Source organism: Malus domestica, chromosome 17 (assembly GCF_042453785.1).
Source record: "Malus domestica chromosome 17, GDT2T_hap1".
Taxonomy (NCBI): domain Eukaryota; kingdom Viridiplantae; phylum Streptophyta; class Magnoliopsida; order Rosales; family Rosaceae; genus Malus; species Malus domestica.
In genome coordinates, this window is record NC_091677.1 from 30,912,121 (window position 1) to 30,929,797 (window position 17,677).

Below are 17,677 nucleotides of genomic sequence, written 5' to 3' on the forward strand. Positions count from 1 at the left end.
CGTTTTTCTCTCTTGGATTCCCTTATTTTATTTTCCTTTTTCTCCTGGCTGCCTCGCTGCCCTCAATTCTGTCGGTCTTCACAGCTTTCCACCTGCAAGGGCCCGCATCAATCCCTTCTATCTCTCCTCTTGTTCCAAAATTATTCCCCCAGCTGTCTCCCTATTTTTCTTTTCTGACCTTTTACTTTTCTTCCGCTGGCAGCCTACCTTCTTGGATTCTCCTTTCACAATATAATACAAAATTGATTTGTATCATAAACTCTAAATTAGTAGCAGTTTGGGAATTAAGAACAAATTCAAGTAACAAATCCAAAACCAATATTCTATGAAACAATCAATTCAATGCATATAAAATAAACCAAAATAAAACCCAATCCAAAAATAAAATCAATATTCTTTCTGTTTATTATTTAAAACTCATTTATGCTATTTTTATTTTCTTTGCATAACAAATCCTATGAACACAAAAATAACATAAATAGCTCAAAAATATAAGGAACTAACTAAGAAAAGACGAGTGAATTCGAAGTAAAAATATATATAAATATGATCCGATCAAAGTCTAAAATCATTCCAACACTAATGTTTTTTCATTAGGCTCTTATTTTAGGGTATATAATACTTGAAAGACAAATGTGTTTCTAGTTCTGAAGTAATTTTTGTATGACAATGTAGTATGCAAATATTAATTTAGTATTATGTTTTTCACTTGATTATCTATTGATTTAAAATATATTTTCTTAACAAGTAACAATCGGGTCATGTTATCCCTTAATTTTAACAGGGTTATACGACATGATCCATTAAGATATCTGGTATGTCAAGACAATGATACAAACACAGTAAACACGACACAAATGCTAGCCATTAAAAAAAAATCAATCATCAATCGTCACATCATGTTGCCTACAAAAAACTTAAAAATTTGAGTAATGATCTCTCAAGTAAAAATATATTACCAATGATCGTTTAACTTATCAAAACGTGCACCTATGATCATTTTTGTCAACTCCGTTAGAACTTCCATAAAATTAAGTCACATATCGTGTATGTGAGGCTGAATCAAGAAGCAAATATAAAAAATCAAATAAGAAAAATTGTACCAATAGTTCTCAACTTTAATCTAGCTGGAGAAATGATGCTTCAATTTTAACAACAATGGTCATTTTCAACGTCCAAATCAAAGATCCACAACTGAAACCCAAACCCAAAAGTCCACCAGAACAACTCCACGTTTGATCACGTCGATTCTTCATTAGTCTTCCAGTCAGACAGTCCATCTCTCTCCCATTGTTTGTTCAGCAATGGCAGGATTTCGATTGGGGCAAGATGACTCGGAGATATCGCAACAGAGCCGAGCCGCACTGCCCGATCTCGTCTCTGACGACGAACGCTCCGTCGCCGCCGACTCATGGTCCATCAAGAGTGATTATGGAAGCACTCTCGACGACGACCAGCGCCATGCCGACGCCGCCGAGGACCTCTCTGCTGCTAACCTCCGTGCCCTCTCTGAATACAGGTTTGCTTCCCTCCCCTCCACTTCCTATTTGGTTTCCAGCAAAATCTCTGTAAATCAAATATTAATTAATTAATTAGTGCAAAATTAAGTTAGTAAGACTAAATCTTTGAATTGCTTGTTGTATTTATGCTTTTGCTGTTTGAATTTTGAGGAAGAATTAAAACACTATTAGTTTAGGAACAATTATTTATTTATTTTTATTGATATTGTGGTTCTTGCAGTTCTGACAAGGAGGAACCAGATGCTGAAGGGGCGACATCAATGCTAGGTCTTCAGAGTTATTGGGATGCTGCATATGCAGATGAGTTGGCGAATTTTCGGGAACGTGGTCATACCGGTGAAGTTTGGTAAGCTTTTCGCAACTGTGCAAATTAATTTGTGATGCATTTCTTGTGGCTTTGGGGCACAGTAGAAAACAGCAAAGTGGTAACATCAAGGAAATATCCGGAATCGAAGTGAACTCTTGAAGGTAGAGAGAGAAATTAGAGGGAGAAAGCTTTTTGTTTTGTTTGAGAAGATGAATCGTACAAAGTCTGGTATTATAGAGGAATTATTAGGAGCTTGTATATGTTTAAGCTAACCGTCGCTAACTAGCTAACAACCACAATTGCAAAACTGTTAAGAATTAGCTAAATGCTATCTTGTGAAGATCACATGGGTTAATTTTTAATACGTACTAATTACATTATATGCATTTGTTGCTACTTTTCGAAGAGCCTTAGGAAAAAGATATTCATATTAGTGAGGGGAGATTGAAGAAAAACCTTTCTTAACATTATTGATATCCTTTTCATATCAACTATATAAAATGAAAAGGAGTGATGTTAAACTATTACCCGGCGTGCAAGTCAATTTTGTCGTGATTTACCACAGTTTTTCAACCTTTTCTCCTTACTTTTATAAATCCATAGTAGTGAGGGATTCGTATTTTAGTTCCCCTTTGTGTTAAAGTGAGTAGATACTGTAAGGCGTGGAGCGTTTGATGGTTTGAACCCTCTGTTTCTGTAGGTTTGGAGCTGACGTCATGGAATTGGTTGCCTGTTGGACCAGAAGCTTATGCATTGATATTTCTAAAGGTCGCACACCAAATCATGTTGATAATAATAAGTCTGATCCTGTGGAACAAGCTGATAAGTATCTTTCAGGCTGGAGTGTACTTGACATCGGGACTGGCAATGGATTGCTTCTTCAAGAACTTTCCAAGCAGGGGTATTCTTTTATTCATGGAACTTTGTCTGGTATTATGTGCTGAATTAGATTGAATTCCTGTATGGAAGCAAAAAAAATGCAAAGTAGGTGAATCATGTATCGGATTGGAATGTCTAGGCTGGAGACTATAAGGCTTCAACGGGTCTTGTTTTAAGGTTAACAAGTTGCCCATCTTAGTATGTATATGCCAATTGGTTAAAGTGATTTATGCATTTAGATTCTATAGAATGATGTAGCAGGGAAGAAAGTTAACTATCGAAGATAAATAGGTAACAAACTTGATGGAAGTGTGCAAATGTCCTTAAATATTTATTTGTGGTTTATAATAAGTTATAAGATTTAAATGTAGAAACTTGAAGTATCAGGAGGTGGACAGAATGTTGACTCACCCAATCTTATTTTGTGATCTCAGTCAAATCATCCCTTCATTTATTTAGAACAATTTAGGTTAGGGTTCAATTAGGGAATTGTTATTGGCACTCCAAATTCTCATTTTGCACTCCTAACTTTCTATAATTGGAAAAGAAAAATACACCTGTGAGGAGTATAGAATGAGATTTTTGGAGTGCTAATAACAGTTCCCTTCAATTAATAGGTTAATAATGAACTTGATTTATATATCATTATTATTCTTATTTTTGAGTTCTGACTATGCTAGTTATTTTATTATCATGAGATTGGATATATTACATAGGCCTTAATGTAATTGTTATAGACTTTTTAATTTTTAATTTTTATCTTTATTTCTTAATCATAATACAGCCCTTGAGAATCCAATCAACATAGAAAGTCTGCTATCAAATTTTCACCAACCTACTTACGCTTAAGTGCCATCACTTTCACCACTGCACATACGACACCTTTGCCTCTGTTAAATCAGGCTTCTTTACTCATATGGTTGGGTATTTTGATATGCTTCATCCTTCAAGAATCAATTCCCTCCTAAAGGGGGCATGATATTTTGAGAATGTGCATTTGGCCTTTTTATTTGTGTTCAGTACATTTGTTAAGAAGTTAACATACTGGCTAAAGTCAATTAAAAGAACCTTCAAATATTTAATCTAAAAATCTCATAACCCTTCTTTATTCAATTGAAACTATGGTATGTTTTGCCCTAGGATCATTCCTATGTAATTATTATTAGTTATCGGGCCCCAATTCTTCCCCCCCCCCCAAACCAAAAAAATACAATTTCAATGTTGAATGTCCTTTTTTGCCTCCCTTGTTGGAGGGTTGGTGAGAAGGACTGGGAGCCAGAGAGTTGTAAATAAAATTGAGTCCAAGATTTCATGAAGGTTATTTGGTGACTGAATTTCCATTGTTTCTCTAAATGTCAGAGACACCATAATGAATGAAATTCTGGTGTTTTGGGTTCAGGTTCTCTGATTTAACAGGAACTGATTATAGTGAAGGGGCAATTGACCTTGCTCGAAGCCTTGCTGATCGTGATGGATTGCCAAACATTAAATTTTTGGTATGCCTTTCCTTTTGGCCAATGTTTTCTGGTATGTTTGGGCTTCGGAAAAAAATTATTAGATTATAGCCTGGTGTCTTCTATAATCCTTTTGCCTGTATTTTTCCGGTGAACGAAGTTGTATGAAGCGAATTATTCTTCTTTAGTGTTAAAATTGTTAATGTCTTCCGAATCGTTGCTTGTAGTTAAGCTGATACTTCCTTTCTACAATATTGTAAAATGAATTGTGTCACTATTTTTTAGGTTGATGATATTCTAGAGACCAAGTTGGAAAGGCAGTTCCAACTAGTTGTGGACAAAGGAACCTTGGATGCCATTGGATTGCATCCGGATGGTTCTATCAAAAGGTAAAAGCCAACATAGTATGCTATGCTGCATGTATTCTGTTACGATTATTACTCTTTATCTGTTTTCTGATTGATAATTCCTCTGCTTGTGTATGAATGATTTGTCTAGTGACATTAGTCTATCTAATTGCTTGTGGTTATTAAATGAAGGAAAGTGGAGTTTGGAATTGCTAATTCATATTTTTTTATACAGGCTGTTTTATTGGGATTCAGTTTCACGGTTGGTGGCTTCTGGTGGATTAGTAGTAAGCATCTTCACTTTGGCTAATACTTCTTACTTAAAACTGCAGTTCCTTTCATTTAGGGTGTGTTTTCAAGTGCTAAAAGGAAGAGTATAGATAATATATTTCGTTATGAACCCTAGCACTTCTTGCATTCACTTTGAAAGTTCTTGGTTTTATTTTCAGCCATACTATGAATAGCACTGCTCCTACCAGAATCATGCACTCTTTCTTTTCTCTTTAAATTTCTCTTTGAGAAGTTTTTGTTTCTTTCGACACTACCTGATGTTTCAATTGCTGTTGTGGAACACCATTGCAGGTGATCACATCATCTAACAGCACAAAGGATGAATTGGTGCAAGAAGTGGAAAGTTTCAATCAAAGAAGTGCGACGCAGGTTCATGAAGCACGCAAAGATCCTCCTAAGTTTCAATACCTTAGTCATGTCCGGACATATCCGACATTCATGTTTGGTGGATCCGTAGGATCACGTATCGCCACTGTGGCATTTCTCCGGAACTAAAGCACTAATCGTTGCAAGTTATAGTTACGTGACTGTATACCGTCAATGGATTTACGTTTCCGCATCCAGAAAGTGCCTGTCTGACTCTGCAAGTTCTTTTGTTTGTTTGAACACCGTGAAACACACTGATTCATTTTAAGATGTTTCTTCTGTCCGGTTTTCTGCGAGTTACGTAAAACTTATACAGAAAATGTACATTTCGTTGTCAGTTCCTGACCTGTAATGTGTTTTTGTCTAATAGTTTACAAACTAGTTTATCGTTTCCTCTGTTCTTTGTAATTCAAGTACTTTGTACGCAGGGGCGCAGTTGATGACCTTTTGGTTAAAAAGAAATATTTAGTTTTTGGTCATTTGACAAACCTACATCAAAATATATTTTCCTCAATCCTTCTTCGTGAAACAACACAAAAGCTAAATCACATTGACCTCTCATGCACCTTGTTCAATCCAACGACTAGGAATAATTAAGGGTATATGGAATGCTATAAGGAGTGCGAAAATTACTTCTCTGACAGCTCAGCATATTTCCGAAAAAGTTTAAAGTTGATCATTTTTCTTAAATAATGAAAGGCCCATTAATTCTCCCTTTTCCTAATTATCTTATAAATTTGAGTCACTGTTGTACATATATGATTTAGCTATGTTTTATTCACTATAACAATATTGATCTAAAGACACAATTAAAAGAGCACTAGATGACTAAGATGTACGCTAAATACACAGTGATTGACTAAATGTCTTGTTGAAAAAGCTGGAAAAAGAATTTTAGCGATGTACACGCCATTGTTGGAATGCAATGAGAATATAATCTTGCATCCATCACTACTTAATTGTGTCACTGACGAACTAACTTATGTTCCGCACATGTTATTAGGTTTTTTTATTGCACTCAATTAGTTTAATTTAATGTTAACCATGATTAAGACGGAATGACGGTGAGAAGTCGCTCAGCGACTTTAAATACCAAAATCATGGTAAACAAATCAGAAGTTGCTCTGCACACATCGTTTCACCCTTTGCACACTTTTGGTTATTTTATCTCTTGATTTTCCTTTAAATTTTTAATTCAAAATTTCAGTTTTATTTTTATTTAGAAAAATAAAATTTATCAATGGGTAAAAAATAAAAAATGAAAAACATTTCGATGTCGACAATTCCATCACTATTCACACACGAGTAGTGTTTGCAAAAATGCTAGGAATATGATTATTTCTGTTCTTATTTGGATAAGCAAACTGGCTACTCGAATTTATAAATGTTGAAGTGCATATTGAATGGAGGTTTTCTGTAGAGATTTCAGCCTTGCATGTTTTTTCAAAGGTTTTAACATAATGGATTCTGTACCACTAATAGGTTGCTTGGAATTATTTTAAAAAACCAAGTTTTTTTTTTTTAATTTCTAAAAGCACTTGAAGTGCATTTTGAAAGAAACATCAGTTATGTGCTTCTTGCACGAAAAACTTCAAGTGTTTTTCTTAGAATTCAATTGCATTTTTGACACACCCCGACCTAGATGAAGGCATGCTGGCCGTCATGTGAGAGTGACGTAACCATGTGCACAGTGCGAAAGCAATAGAGATATAAGGAATTACGAATAAACAAAAAATCAAATCAACTAGAGTACTAACTAAGATATAGTGCTAGTGTAAGATTAAGTGTGAAATACACAACTAGAGCATAAATATCCTAAGTGCAATCAAGCAGGACAAGTACTAATTATTCAACACCCAAATGTGATCCTACATTAATGATATTATGTCAGAATCCTCGCCGAAATCCTCGTGATCCACCGAGCACTTCTACCTAAAACCTGGAAGGGCGCAAAACAGAAAGTGTGAGTGGGCAAAAACAAAGCTTTTCAAAATCATTTCATTTCTCAAAAGTTCTAACCCCTCGCCGTAAAACCTGTATAATTTTCCCAGAAAAATAGAATATATACATATCTCAAAACCATGCTCAGAAAATGATAGTCATAAGTATGCCATGCCAAAGTATATCAATGAAGTGCCATAAATAACTCAGGTAAAATATAACAATGATAGGTATCACAACAACCAGATCTCCCTAACTCAACTGCACGATTGAGTCTATAGCTCATAATCAATCTCAATCATATCCAATCAAATCAAATCCTACACACGAGTCGAAACCACCTAAAGTGGTCTGTACGACAAGACTAGGTGTAAAATAAATATGTTCTAGTGCTACGATCACTTGAAGGCTATGCGAATAATTGCGGGTCACCTACGAGTCGGAACCACCTAAAGTGGTCTGTACGACAAGCCTATGCACCTAACTTGGATCCAAGGTGAGCATACAGTACAGGAGGTGAACATCATGTGAAAGACTATGCCCTAACTCTAGGCAAGAGCACTAACACCGGGGTGCAGGTTTATGAGCTCTCAATACATCACATCATACATGACATAACCAAAACAATCTCATACCTTTGATTTATGAACTTACCTGACACTTACATGTGCGTCCGTAGCACCAATCATGAATGTATGCAACTACTAATGCATAATTAAAATAGATAGATACTTGCATGGCTTTTCCAAAACATATATTCATTTAAACATATTTTCTGGGAAAAATCTCAAGTATATAGGTATATACGGAAAACCAAAAGACCACTCACTGGTATGTCAAAGGGTCGTAGCCCCCCAGCCTCAATTGATGACGCTAGTCCTCAGGATAAGTCTCACCTATATGCGAAATAACTAAATAAACGTTATTTAAAGTGCATACACAAAACTACGAAATAACTTCTCATATAATGCTCAAATGGGGTATTTGAATATACCACTAAGACCTACTCAACCTCAGGAACATCCCTATATTTTTAGAAAAAAATTTCGACCTCCCACGCGCCGGCCAAGGCACGGCCAGACTCGCCCCCAAGCGCGGCCAAACCCTAACTGAATCTTAACTGCCGTTAGCAATATTCCGTTAAATCTTAACAGAAGTTAATGGTGTTACCTGACGCCGTTAGAATATTCCGTCAGACTTGACAAAATATTCTTCTTCGTCTTCCTTAGATCGCCAGAGATCGTCGCTGGCGCCGGTTTCTGGAAAAACAATCAAACTTTCATATCTTATTCGATTCTCAACCAAAATTCTCAAAATTTATATCAATTTGAAGCTTAGGATGAGAGGAACAAAACCTTACAACTTTAAAGCCCTAAAATCCATGGGATTTCGCCGGAGAACCCTCGATAATCTGGCCAAACTTGAAACTTGCCAAACTCAACTTCTCGACGTCCAATTCACTTCGTTTTTCTTCTTCGAGCTTCATGAAGATGTTCTAAAGCTCACAAGCAGCTTAAAATCTTCTAAAAACTTTGAAATCACAAGTGCATGAACAGTGCTCAAATCGGAGATTATGGTTTCTTGGGTTTTTCAGGATTTTCACGTCCAACCATCACTACCATTCGACTCCTAAGCTTGCAAGGAGTCCAAAAACATCAATCACCACCTCAATCTGGAAAGTTTGAAAGCGTTTTGAAGGTTGTCCGTACAGGTTGTATGAAAATGGCAAGAAATCTGAGGGAGGGAGGAGAGAGAAGTCAATGGGAGTGGTGTGTGTGAGTGTGAGTGTGTGGTCCAGTTTTGGGCTACTAACAACCACAAAACCATAATTTTTAAGTTCTAAAAACTTAGGAACTAATTAGATTAGTCTAACACCCAAACTCAAACCACAACACTACACCATATACTCAACGTCTAAGGGTATTCTAGTCAATTCACATCATCAAAAAATATATTTCGGGATGGGCTGTCACAACCTACCCCCTTAAGAAAATTTCATCCTCGAAATTTCTACACAACAATTACAATCCACTAATAATCATAAAACAACCTTGGATACATCTCTTTCATACACTTCGTCGTCTCCCAGGTGGTTTCTCCACAAAACCTTCACTAAGCACACTGTCTTATTTCTCAGAACCTTATCTTTCCAATCCAAAATAATCACTGGCTCCTCATTATAAGGCAAATCTGAATTAATTTCCAAAGGTTGAGGAGGTATTCCATGAGAAGGATCTGAGACATAATGACGAAGCATAGAGACATGAAAAACATCGTGCACTTTGGATAACTCTAGAGGCAACTCAAGCCTATAAGCAACCTCACCGACTCACTCGGTGATCATATACGGTCCAATGTACCTAGGACTTAGCTTGCCTTTCTTTCCAAACCACACAACACCTTTCCATCGTGATAGTTTCAGAAATACCCAATCACCTACATTATACATCCGGTCAGTGGCATGTCTGTCTGCTAGACTCTTCTATCGATCCTGGGCCGCTTTCAGGTTAGACTTAATCACCTGAATATTCTGAGTAGTCTCCTCCACTATCTCAGGACCCACCAAAACTCTTTCACCAACCTCTAACCAACATAGAGGTATGAGACAAGATTTACCATAAAGAGCCTCGAAAGGTGACATACCAATACTGGAATGAAAGATGTTGTTGTAGGTAAATTCCATCAAATCCAACCGCTTATGTCAAGCGTCACCAAACTACAATACTGAAGATCTCAGCATATCTTCCAACGTCTGAATAGTCCTCTCTGATTGCCCACCTGTCTGAAGATGATATGTTGTACTATAAAATAATCTCAAACCAAGAGCTTCCTGGAACGCTATCCAGAACTTAGAAGTAAATTTAGGATCACGATCCGAGATAATACTAACTGGAATCCCATGGTACTTCACGATATTCGACACAAATAATTCAGCTAATTGGCTTAAAGAATACTTCTCCCTCATAGGAATAAAATGTGCTGATTTAGTAAGCCGATCAACTATCACCCAACTACCATCGTAACCATTCTGTGTACGAGGAAGCTTGTACACAAAATCTATAGTAATATTTTCCCATTTCCATTGCGGAACGGGAAGTGGCTGCATCAATCCAAAAGGCTTATTTCTTTCAGCTTTGACTTGCTGACAAATGACACACTTACTCACATATTCAGCAATTTCTCTTTTCATACCTGGCCAATAATAAAATGGTCGAATGGTATTATACATTTTAGTGCTTTCGGGATGCATTGCATAAGCTGAAATATGCTTCATCAAGAATTGCCTTCTTTAATTCCATATTATTTGGCACATACATTCTACTCTCCTGCATAAGCATGCCATCAGTTTCTCGAATTCTGAAGTCTTTCTTCTTCCCCCGATTCCTAGCTTGAATTATTTCCTGAGTCTCTTCATCATTCATCTGGGCTTCGAGCACACGTTCAATTAAAATTGGCCTAACTTGAAAATTAGCAAGGCTTCCTCTCGATCTTCCACTCCTAACTTCACTCCAGTGGACCTCAAATCCGCAAGAAGAGGAACATGACAATCATAAATGGCATTAAGTCTAGTTGGAGTCTTCCTACTAAGTGCATCCGCCACTGCCTTTGCACGACCAGGGTGATACTCAATCGTGCAATCATAATCACTAAGCAACTCAATCCACCTCCGTTGCCGAAGATTAAGATCCATTTGAGTAAAAAGATACTGAAGACTCTTATGGTCTGTGAAGATCTTATGTTTCTCACCATAAAGAAAATGTCTCCACATCTTCAAAGCAAAGATGAGAGCTACTAACTCCAGATCATGAGTAGGGTAATTCTTCTCATGAGGTTTCAATTGTCGTGAAGCATAAGCAATCACCCTACCATGCTGCATCAACACACACCCTAGGCCATTCAAGGAAGCGTCACTATAAACCTCAAAATTACCACTATCATCTGGGAGTGCTAAAACAGGTGCATGAGTGAGATAATACTTCAACTGCTGAAAACTTTGCTCACAACTATCATCCCACTCAAACTTAACTTCTTTTCTAGTCAACCTCGTTAATGGCAAAGCAATGACTAAAAAATCCTTAACAAACCATCTATAATAGCCTGCTAGGCCAAGAAAACTCCGTACCTCAGTGATGGTTCGAGGTTGCTCCCAATTCTCCACAGCTGCCACTTTTTGTGAACCTACTTGAATACCTTGAGTAGAAATAACATGTCCCAAAAACGCCACTTGATTCAACCAAAATTGACATTTGCTAAACTTAGCATAAAACTTATGTTCCCTTAATTTCTTCAATACCAAAGTAAGATGTCGAACATGCTCTGATTTAGACTTAGAGTATGTCAAAATGTCATCAATAAAAACAATGACAAACTTGTCTATAAATGGCTAGAATACTCGATTCATAAAATCCATGAAAGATGCTGGTGCATTCGTTAATCCGAATGGCATCACTAGAAACTCATAATGACCATAACGAGTCATGAAAGCAGTCTTAGGGACATCCTCGCTGCTGATCTTCAATTGGTAATAACCAGACCTCAAATCAATCTTAGAAAACACGCAGGCACCTCGAAGCTAATCAAACAAATCATCTATGCGTGGCAATGGATAACGGTTTTTAATTGTTACCTGATTTAATTGCCTATAATCAATACATAGCCTCAAAGTCCTATCTTTCTTCTTTACAAACGAAACTGGAGCTCCCAAGGGTGAAGTACTAGGCTGAATAAAACCTTTATCGACTAATTCTTGCAACTGGACTTTCAATTCCCTCAATTCAGTAGGAGCCATTCTATATGGAGTTAAAGATATATGATCCGTACCTGGAAGCAAATCAATAGTGAACTCCACCTCCTGATCTGGCGGCAATCCAGGTAAATCATCAGGGAATACGTCAAGAAAATGCCTGACTACTCGAACTTCCTCCATATTACTAGAAGCAACATCATTCAGCACTACATGAGTTAAATATCCCTAGCAACATTTCGATAATAACTTTTTTGCTCTTACAGCAGAAATAACACCGTGCCTCACCCCACTACGATCACCCACAAAAGTAACTTCAGGTAATCTAGGACAATGGAAAGTGACTGTTTTCCCGTAGCAATTTATGTTGGCACGATTATAATGCAACCAATCTGTGCCTAAAATCACATCAAAATCAACAATATCTAACGGGATAAGATTAGCTAGCATAACTACCTCCTCCACCATCACTGGACATCTTGGATATACACAATCAACATAACATATCTCCCCTCTAGGCATAGCAAACTCTAAATCATACCCTAGAGGTGTAGGATGAGGTTGCGTCACTTAAGCAAATGTATGAGAAATGACAGAATGTGTAGCACCACAATTAATTAAAACTCTAGCAAAGTGACCAAGAATGCTTAACGTACCCATGATTAAGTCCGGATGATTCTGAGCATCTTGCAGAGATATATTATTAACATGTCCATGGGCTTGTTGTCGTCCCCCACGACCTCTACTAGCTTGATTACCTCACCCTTACACACCTCACCCCTGACTTGGCTGACCAAATTGCCTTGAAGATCCTGCATTACTAGAAGCAATCTTTACCTGCTAGGGCTGTCTTCCCTGGTACCACTGAGATCCACCAGCTGGAATAGAAGGATACGGTGTACACTCTCTAGGATACTGAGAATACCCACTCTAGTAATAAGGATCATGCGAATACTGATACTGCCCTGAAGCATAAGGAGCGGCATCGCCCTGATAATGGTAAGCACCACCTCGACCCATCTGACCATAACTTCCAAACCCTGGAACTTGCTGGATCTGCGCTGGTGGTGGCATAAAAGGCTACTGGGGCCTCTGCTGACTCTAAGGACAATTTATAGCTCTATGTCCCATCTGACCACAAGTAAAACATCCACTGCTACCTCTCCTACACTCTCCAAAATGACGATTATTACATCTGCGCCACAAAAGAGCACTTCTTCTTCCAACATTTCCCTGCCTCTGGAATCTAGGACCTCCTGAAAATCTACCACCTCTCCTCTGACCAGTGGCACTAAAACCTCCGCTAGAAGAGCTAGAACTAGTTCCACTCCTCTTAAAGCTCTGAGTCTTGCGAGGTCCATGAGAAGACTGACCTTTACCTTTATCATCTTGCCTCTGATTCCCATTCTTTTCTTCCTCTTCTTCACTCTCACTGGGCATATTTTCTGAGTCCTCAATCCTCAACAAAATCTCATAAAACTTCTGGTAATTAGCATAGGGAGTCAAGGTAGCTATAGAACACCATTTCTTCTTAGTACCCAATTTGAAACAACAGAGCATCCCAACCGGATTAGCAAGAACCTCCGGATGATAACGAGACAAGTCAGTGAATCTCCTATAATACTCATTTGTCGTCATCTTCCCCTGCTTCAACTGAGTAAACTCTAGCTTTTCGCGATCAATATACTTAGGGGGAATAAACTTTTTCTGAAACAACTGTTTAAACACTTCCCAGTCCGTAATTTCCTCTGGGGTCAACTGATAGGACTTTTGTCTCCACCAAGATGCAGGCTCTGGACCAAAAAATCAGGTAGTCGTCTCGACCCACCTATCAGGAAGAAGATTTCCCTGACTCTGCATTACACGAAAAGTCTTCTCAATATGATTGATCCATTTCTCCATTCCTTCATGTCCTTCATTCCCTATAAAATGATTCAATTTCAGATTATACAGTCTCAAGAGGTGTCCTTTGGGGAGGACGAAGCGAAGACTGAATGGCATTAGTTATAGCTTCCCCTAACTGAGCTATATTGGGGAAACTAGACTCAACAGAAGGACATGGATCTCTACTAGGAGGTATAGTTCTGACCGAAAACACCAAAATAATTAGAAATTCTCAAGATATGCAGGACTGCAAACCTAATGCTATGATACTAAACTAACACACCCCGACCTAGATCGAGGCATGCTGGCCCGTCACATGAGAGTGACGTAGCCATGTGCATAGTGCGGAAGCAATAAAGATATAAGGAATTACGAATAAACAAAAAAACAAATCAACTAGAGTACTAACTAAGATATAATGCTAGTGCAAGATTAAGTGTGAAATACACAACCAGAGCATAAATATCCTAAGTGCAATCAAGAAGGACAAGTACTAATTATTCAACACCCAAAGGTGATCCTACATTAATGATATTCTGTCAGAATCCTTGCCAAAATCCTCATGATCCACCAAGCACTTCTACCTAAAACCTAGAGGGGCGCAAAACACAAAGTGTGAGTGGGCAAAAACAAAGCTTTTCAAAATCATTTCATTTCTCAAAAGTTCTAACCCCTCGCCATAAAACCTGTACAATTTTCCTAGAAAAATAGAATATATACATATCTTAAAACCATGCTCAGAAAACGATATTCATAAGTATGCCATGCCAAAGTATATCAATGAAGTGCCATAAATAACCTAGTTAAATACAACAATGACAAGTATCACAACAACCAAACTTCCCTAACTCAACTGTACAGCTGAGTGTATAGCTCATAATCAATCTCAATCATATCTAATCAAATCAAATCAAATCTTGCACACGAGTCGGAACCACCTAAAGTGGTCTGTACGACAAGACTAGGTGTAAAATAAATATGCTCTAGTGCTACGATCACGTGAGGCTGTGCGAATAATCGTGGGTCACCTAACTCAACTGTACAGCTAAGTCTATAGCTCATAATCAATCTCAATCATATCCAATCAAATCAAATCTTGCACACGAGTCGGAACCACCTAAAGTGGTCTGTACGACAAAACTAGGTGTAAAATAAATATGCTCTAGTGTTACGATCACGTGAAGGCTGTGCGAATAATCGCGGGTCACTTACGAGTCGAAACCACCTAAAGTGGTCTGTACGACAAGCCTGTGCACCTAACTTGGATCCAAGGTGAGCATATGGTGCAGGAGGTGAACATCACGTGAATAACTGTGCCCTAACTCTAGGCGGGAGCACTAACACCGGGGTGCAAGTTTATGAGCTCTCAATACATCACATAACCGAAACAATCTCACACCTTTGATTTATGAACTTACCTGGCACTTACATGTGCGTTCGCAGCACCAATCATGAATGTATGCAACTACTAATGCATAATTAAAATAGATAGATACTTGCAAGGCATTTCCAAAACATATATTCATTTAAACATATTTTCTGCGAAAAATCTCAAGTATATAGGTATATACGGAAAACCAAAAACCCACTCACTAGTATGTCGAAGGGTCGTAGCCTCCGAGCCTCGATTGATGGTGTGCGTCCTTGAAGGAAAATTTGTGAAAAACATGTTCATTTGAGCAAAATCTATAGCATGCAATTAACAAATTAAAGGCGGAATCATGCTTGCATGCACTCAAAACAAAACATTACCCATTAAATTCAAAGCCTAGTAGTTAGGTGAACCAAGACTCAACTCAAAATAAAGTGAGTTGAGAAATTATACCTTTGTTGATTCCTCTTTGCATAAGCAAAGGATAATCACCCAAGAGATAGGGCCTTCATTCCTTGCTTCTTAGATCCATGGATTTGGATGGAAGAATAGGTTTCTCCAAGTTCCCAAAATTGAGAACCTCTAAGTCTCCACACTAAGGTAAGATGTGAAGAAGAGATGAGTGACCTTGGAGGAGAAAGATTACTAGCTAATCCCTCCAAGGGTGGCCAGCCTCTTTAAAGAGAAAGGAGATCTTTGTGTTCTCTCCAATTTCCTCAAAAAAAACCCTTAAATGAATTTTGGCTATAAAGTCATATTTATACCTTGATTCATTGGAGTGGCAAACTTGTAATTAAAGCACGTTCACTACCCTTCCTCTAAATGGCTGGCCTTAGGGTATTATTGGGCTATTTGGGCCTTTATGAATCATTATTCATTAAGTTGTCATACAACTTAAGTCAATAGACTTGACGTTCAAAGCCCATTGGGCCTTAAGGTCCAATACTGTCCTGATGTCTTTAACGAACTTATTCGTTTGATTAATTAACATATTAATTAATCCTTGCCATAAATAATTAAACCATTTAATTATTCTTACTCATCTCCGTTGTTTCTTCAATCTTTACCTTACACGGTGTACGATCCATTAGGTTCCTTTTAGCGAGGCAGTGGGCGATTAAAACTCTTTCAAATCGATTGTGAATTGAAACTTACTTTCAATTCTCCCTTTAGTGTTTATACACGTTTAGGACTTCCACAAACCATGAGTGACACCTACCAGTATGTCATGGTTACCCAAGCTAATCAGAAGAGGTGGAGAACCTATTCAGTTTAGGATTACAATGCAATACGGTCTTTCTCTAATACAATACTCTTGACCACATTGTTTGGTTTGATAGTTTATTCATGTCTACTATCCAATGTGATTCATTTACTTATATGATTATCTTGAATGTGATTTGGAACGACTTCCTGAATCTCACTCATACTCTGGCCAGAGATTCTTAATCATATCATAGAGTATTATCCCTCAAACGGTTTGAAGGTTAGAGATCCCTTGTTGCGCATTCACTTGCCTCCATGGCTAAGTGGCTTAACCCCAACTATGCTGTGGACACCTGCGAATGGAGTGACTTTGACATAATCAAAGATCAAGGACCTAACCACAAGACAACTATGATGCCTCAGGTCAAAGGACTACTTTGCATTATCCCAACCATGAGTTCTCATGTGACATGAGTATGAGAACTCTTTGTTGATCGTGTTCAGTTGACTCATTCGCTATTGAGCACCTACATGCTTGTCTTGGTGTCAATCACACCAATGACTCGAGACCAGTCACTCTCCATGAGAGAAGACACAGCATGTACTGATCTTAACAGACTGTCAATGCCCAATTGGCAATCCTATGATCAGGAACGTTTAGGATATGTATGCGAAAGAGAATGGTCTCATAAATCTAACTTGTTTAAATTACATTCTCCTAATTACATATTCCTTGGACTTATCATTTAAGCATATAACATTTATATGAGACGGCTTAAAACAATAATCTATGCCCTTGATATTAAACTAGATTAGTTTAACATGTGAAATGTTCGTAAAGTATCATCATATGATTGGTTTTAGGGCACATTTCCAACAATCTCCCACTTGCACTAGAGCCAATCAGCTTGGTCATCAGTGATGATACCTCTTCTGTAGTCATTTCAAAAATGGCTGAGTAGTAGGCCTAGACAATGGATATCTATATGTTATCCATAGAAGCAACCTTGAGAATAACGACGTCACCATTATACATGATTCTCAATCATGTGGTTCAGTCTCTCATTTGAGTTCGGATCGTGATGAGACCTTGATTCCCTGGCTTGAGCTATCGCCTCATTAGTGTCGTAGTGTCAGTACACTAGAGACACTTTCTGGTTGGAACCGAATAGAGAGTTCATAAATGAACTTTCACATTCAAACAACATTGTTGTAAGCTTCTATATGACAATATATTTTGCATTCATAATGGAACACACTAAAGTCATTACTTTTAATGTTTCCATCCAAATATCTCTTTAGTCATAATAAAGAGATATCTGATTATCTCTTCATTCATAATGAAGAAACATCCAATGATGGATTA

General features: G+C 37.7%; 2 protein-coding genes across 2 annotated transcripts; one reads left to right on the forward strand and one right to left on the reverse strand.

Annotated features, from left to right (window-relative positions):
* The first annotated feature begins 1,164 nt into the window (after positions 1-1,164).
* LOC103417413 (uncharacterized) lies at positions 1,165-5,499 on the forward strand. Its single transcript, XM_029097636.2, has 7 exons — positions 1,165-1,519; positions 1,741-1,866; positions 2,528-2,728; positions 4,106-4,202; positions 4,446-4,549; positions 4,743-4,794; positions 5,090-5,499. Exons 1-7 carry the CDS (start codon positions 1,305-1,307, stop codon positions 5,291-5,293), a joined length of 999 nt encoding a protein of 332 aa, XP_028953469.2. The 5' UTR covers positions 1,165-1,304; the 3' UTR covers positions 5,294-5,499.
* Positions 5,500-9,143: 3,644 nt separating this feature from the next.
* Positions 9,144-12,835, reverse strand: LOC139193475 (uncharacterized). Its single transcript, XM_070816499.1, has 5 exons — positions 12,687-12,835; positions 11,733-12,036; positions 11,499-11,618; positions 9,926-10,247; positions 9,144-9,340 (listed from the first exon to the last, which is right to left on the reverse strand). Exons 1-5 carry the CDS (start codon positions 12,833-12,835, stop codon positions 9,144-9,146), a joined length of 1,092 nt encoding a protein of 363 aa, XP_070672600.1.
* Between the last annotated feature and the right edge of the window lie 4,842 nt (positions 12,836-17,677).

Coding starts and splice junctions, on each gene's coding strand:
- LOC139193475 (XM_070816499.1), bottom strand. CDS start 12,835: ATGCCGCTCCTTATGCTTCAGGGCAGTATCAGTATTCGCATGATCCTT. Junction 11,619..11,732: donor ATTATAGGCAATTAAATCAG/GTAACAATTAAA, acceptor TACCAATTGAAG/ATCAGCAGCGAGGATGTCCC. Junction 9,341..9,925: donor AGCGTTCCAGGAAGCTCTTG/GTTTGAGATTAT, acceptor ATTATGTCTCAG/ATCCTTCTCATGGAATACCT.
- LOC103417413 (XM_029097636.2), top strand. CDS start 1,305: ATGGCAGGATTTCGATTGGGGCAAGATGACTCGGAGATATCGCAACAG. Junction 1,867..2,527: donor GGTCATACCGGTGAAGTTTG/GTAAGCTTTTCG, acceptor CTGTTTCTGTAG/GTTTGGAGCTGACGTCATGG. Junction 4,795..5,089: donor TGGCTTCTGGTGGATTAGTA/GTAAGCATCTTC, acceptor ACACCATTGCAG/GTGATCACATCATCTAACAG.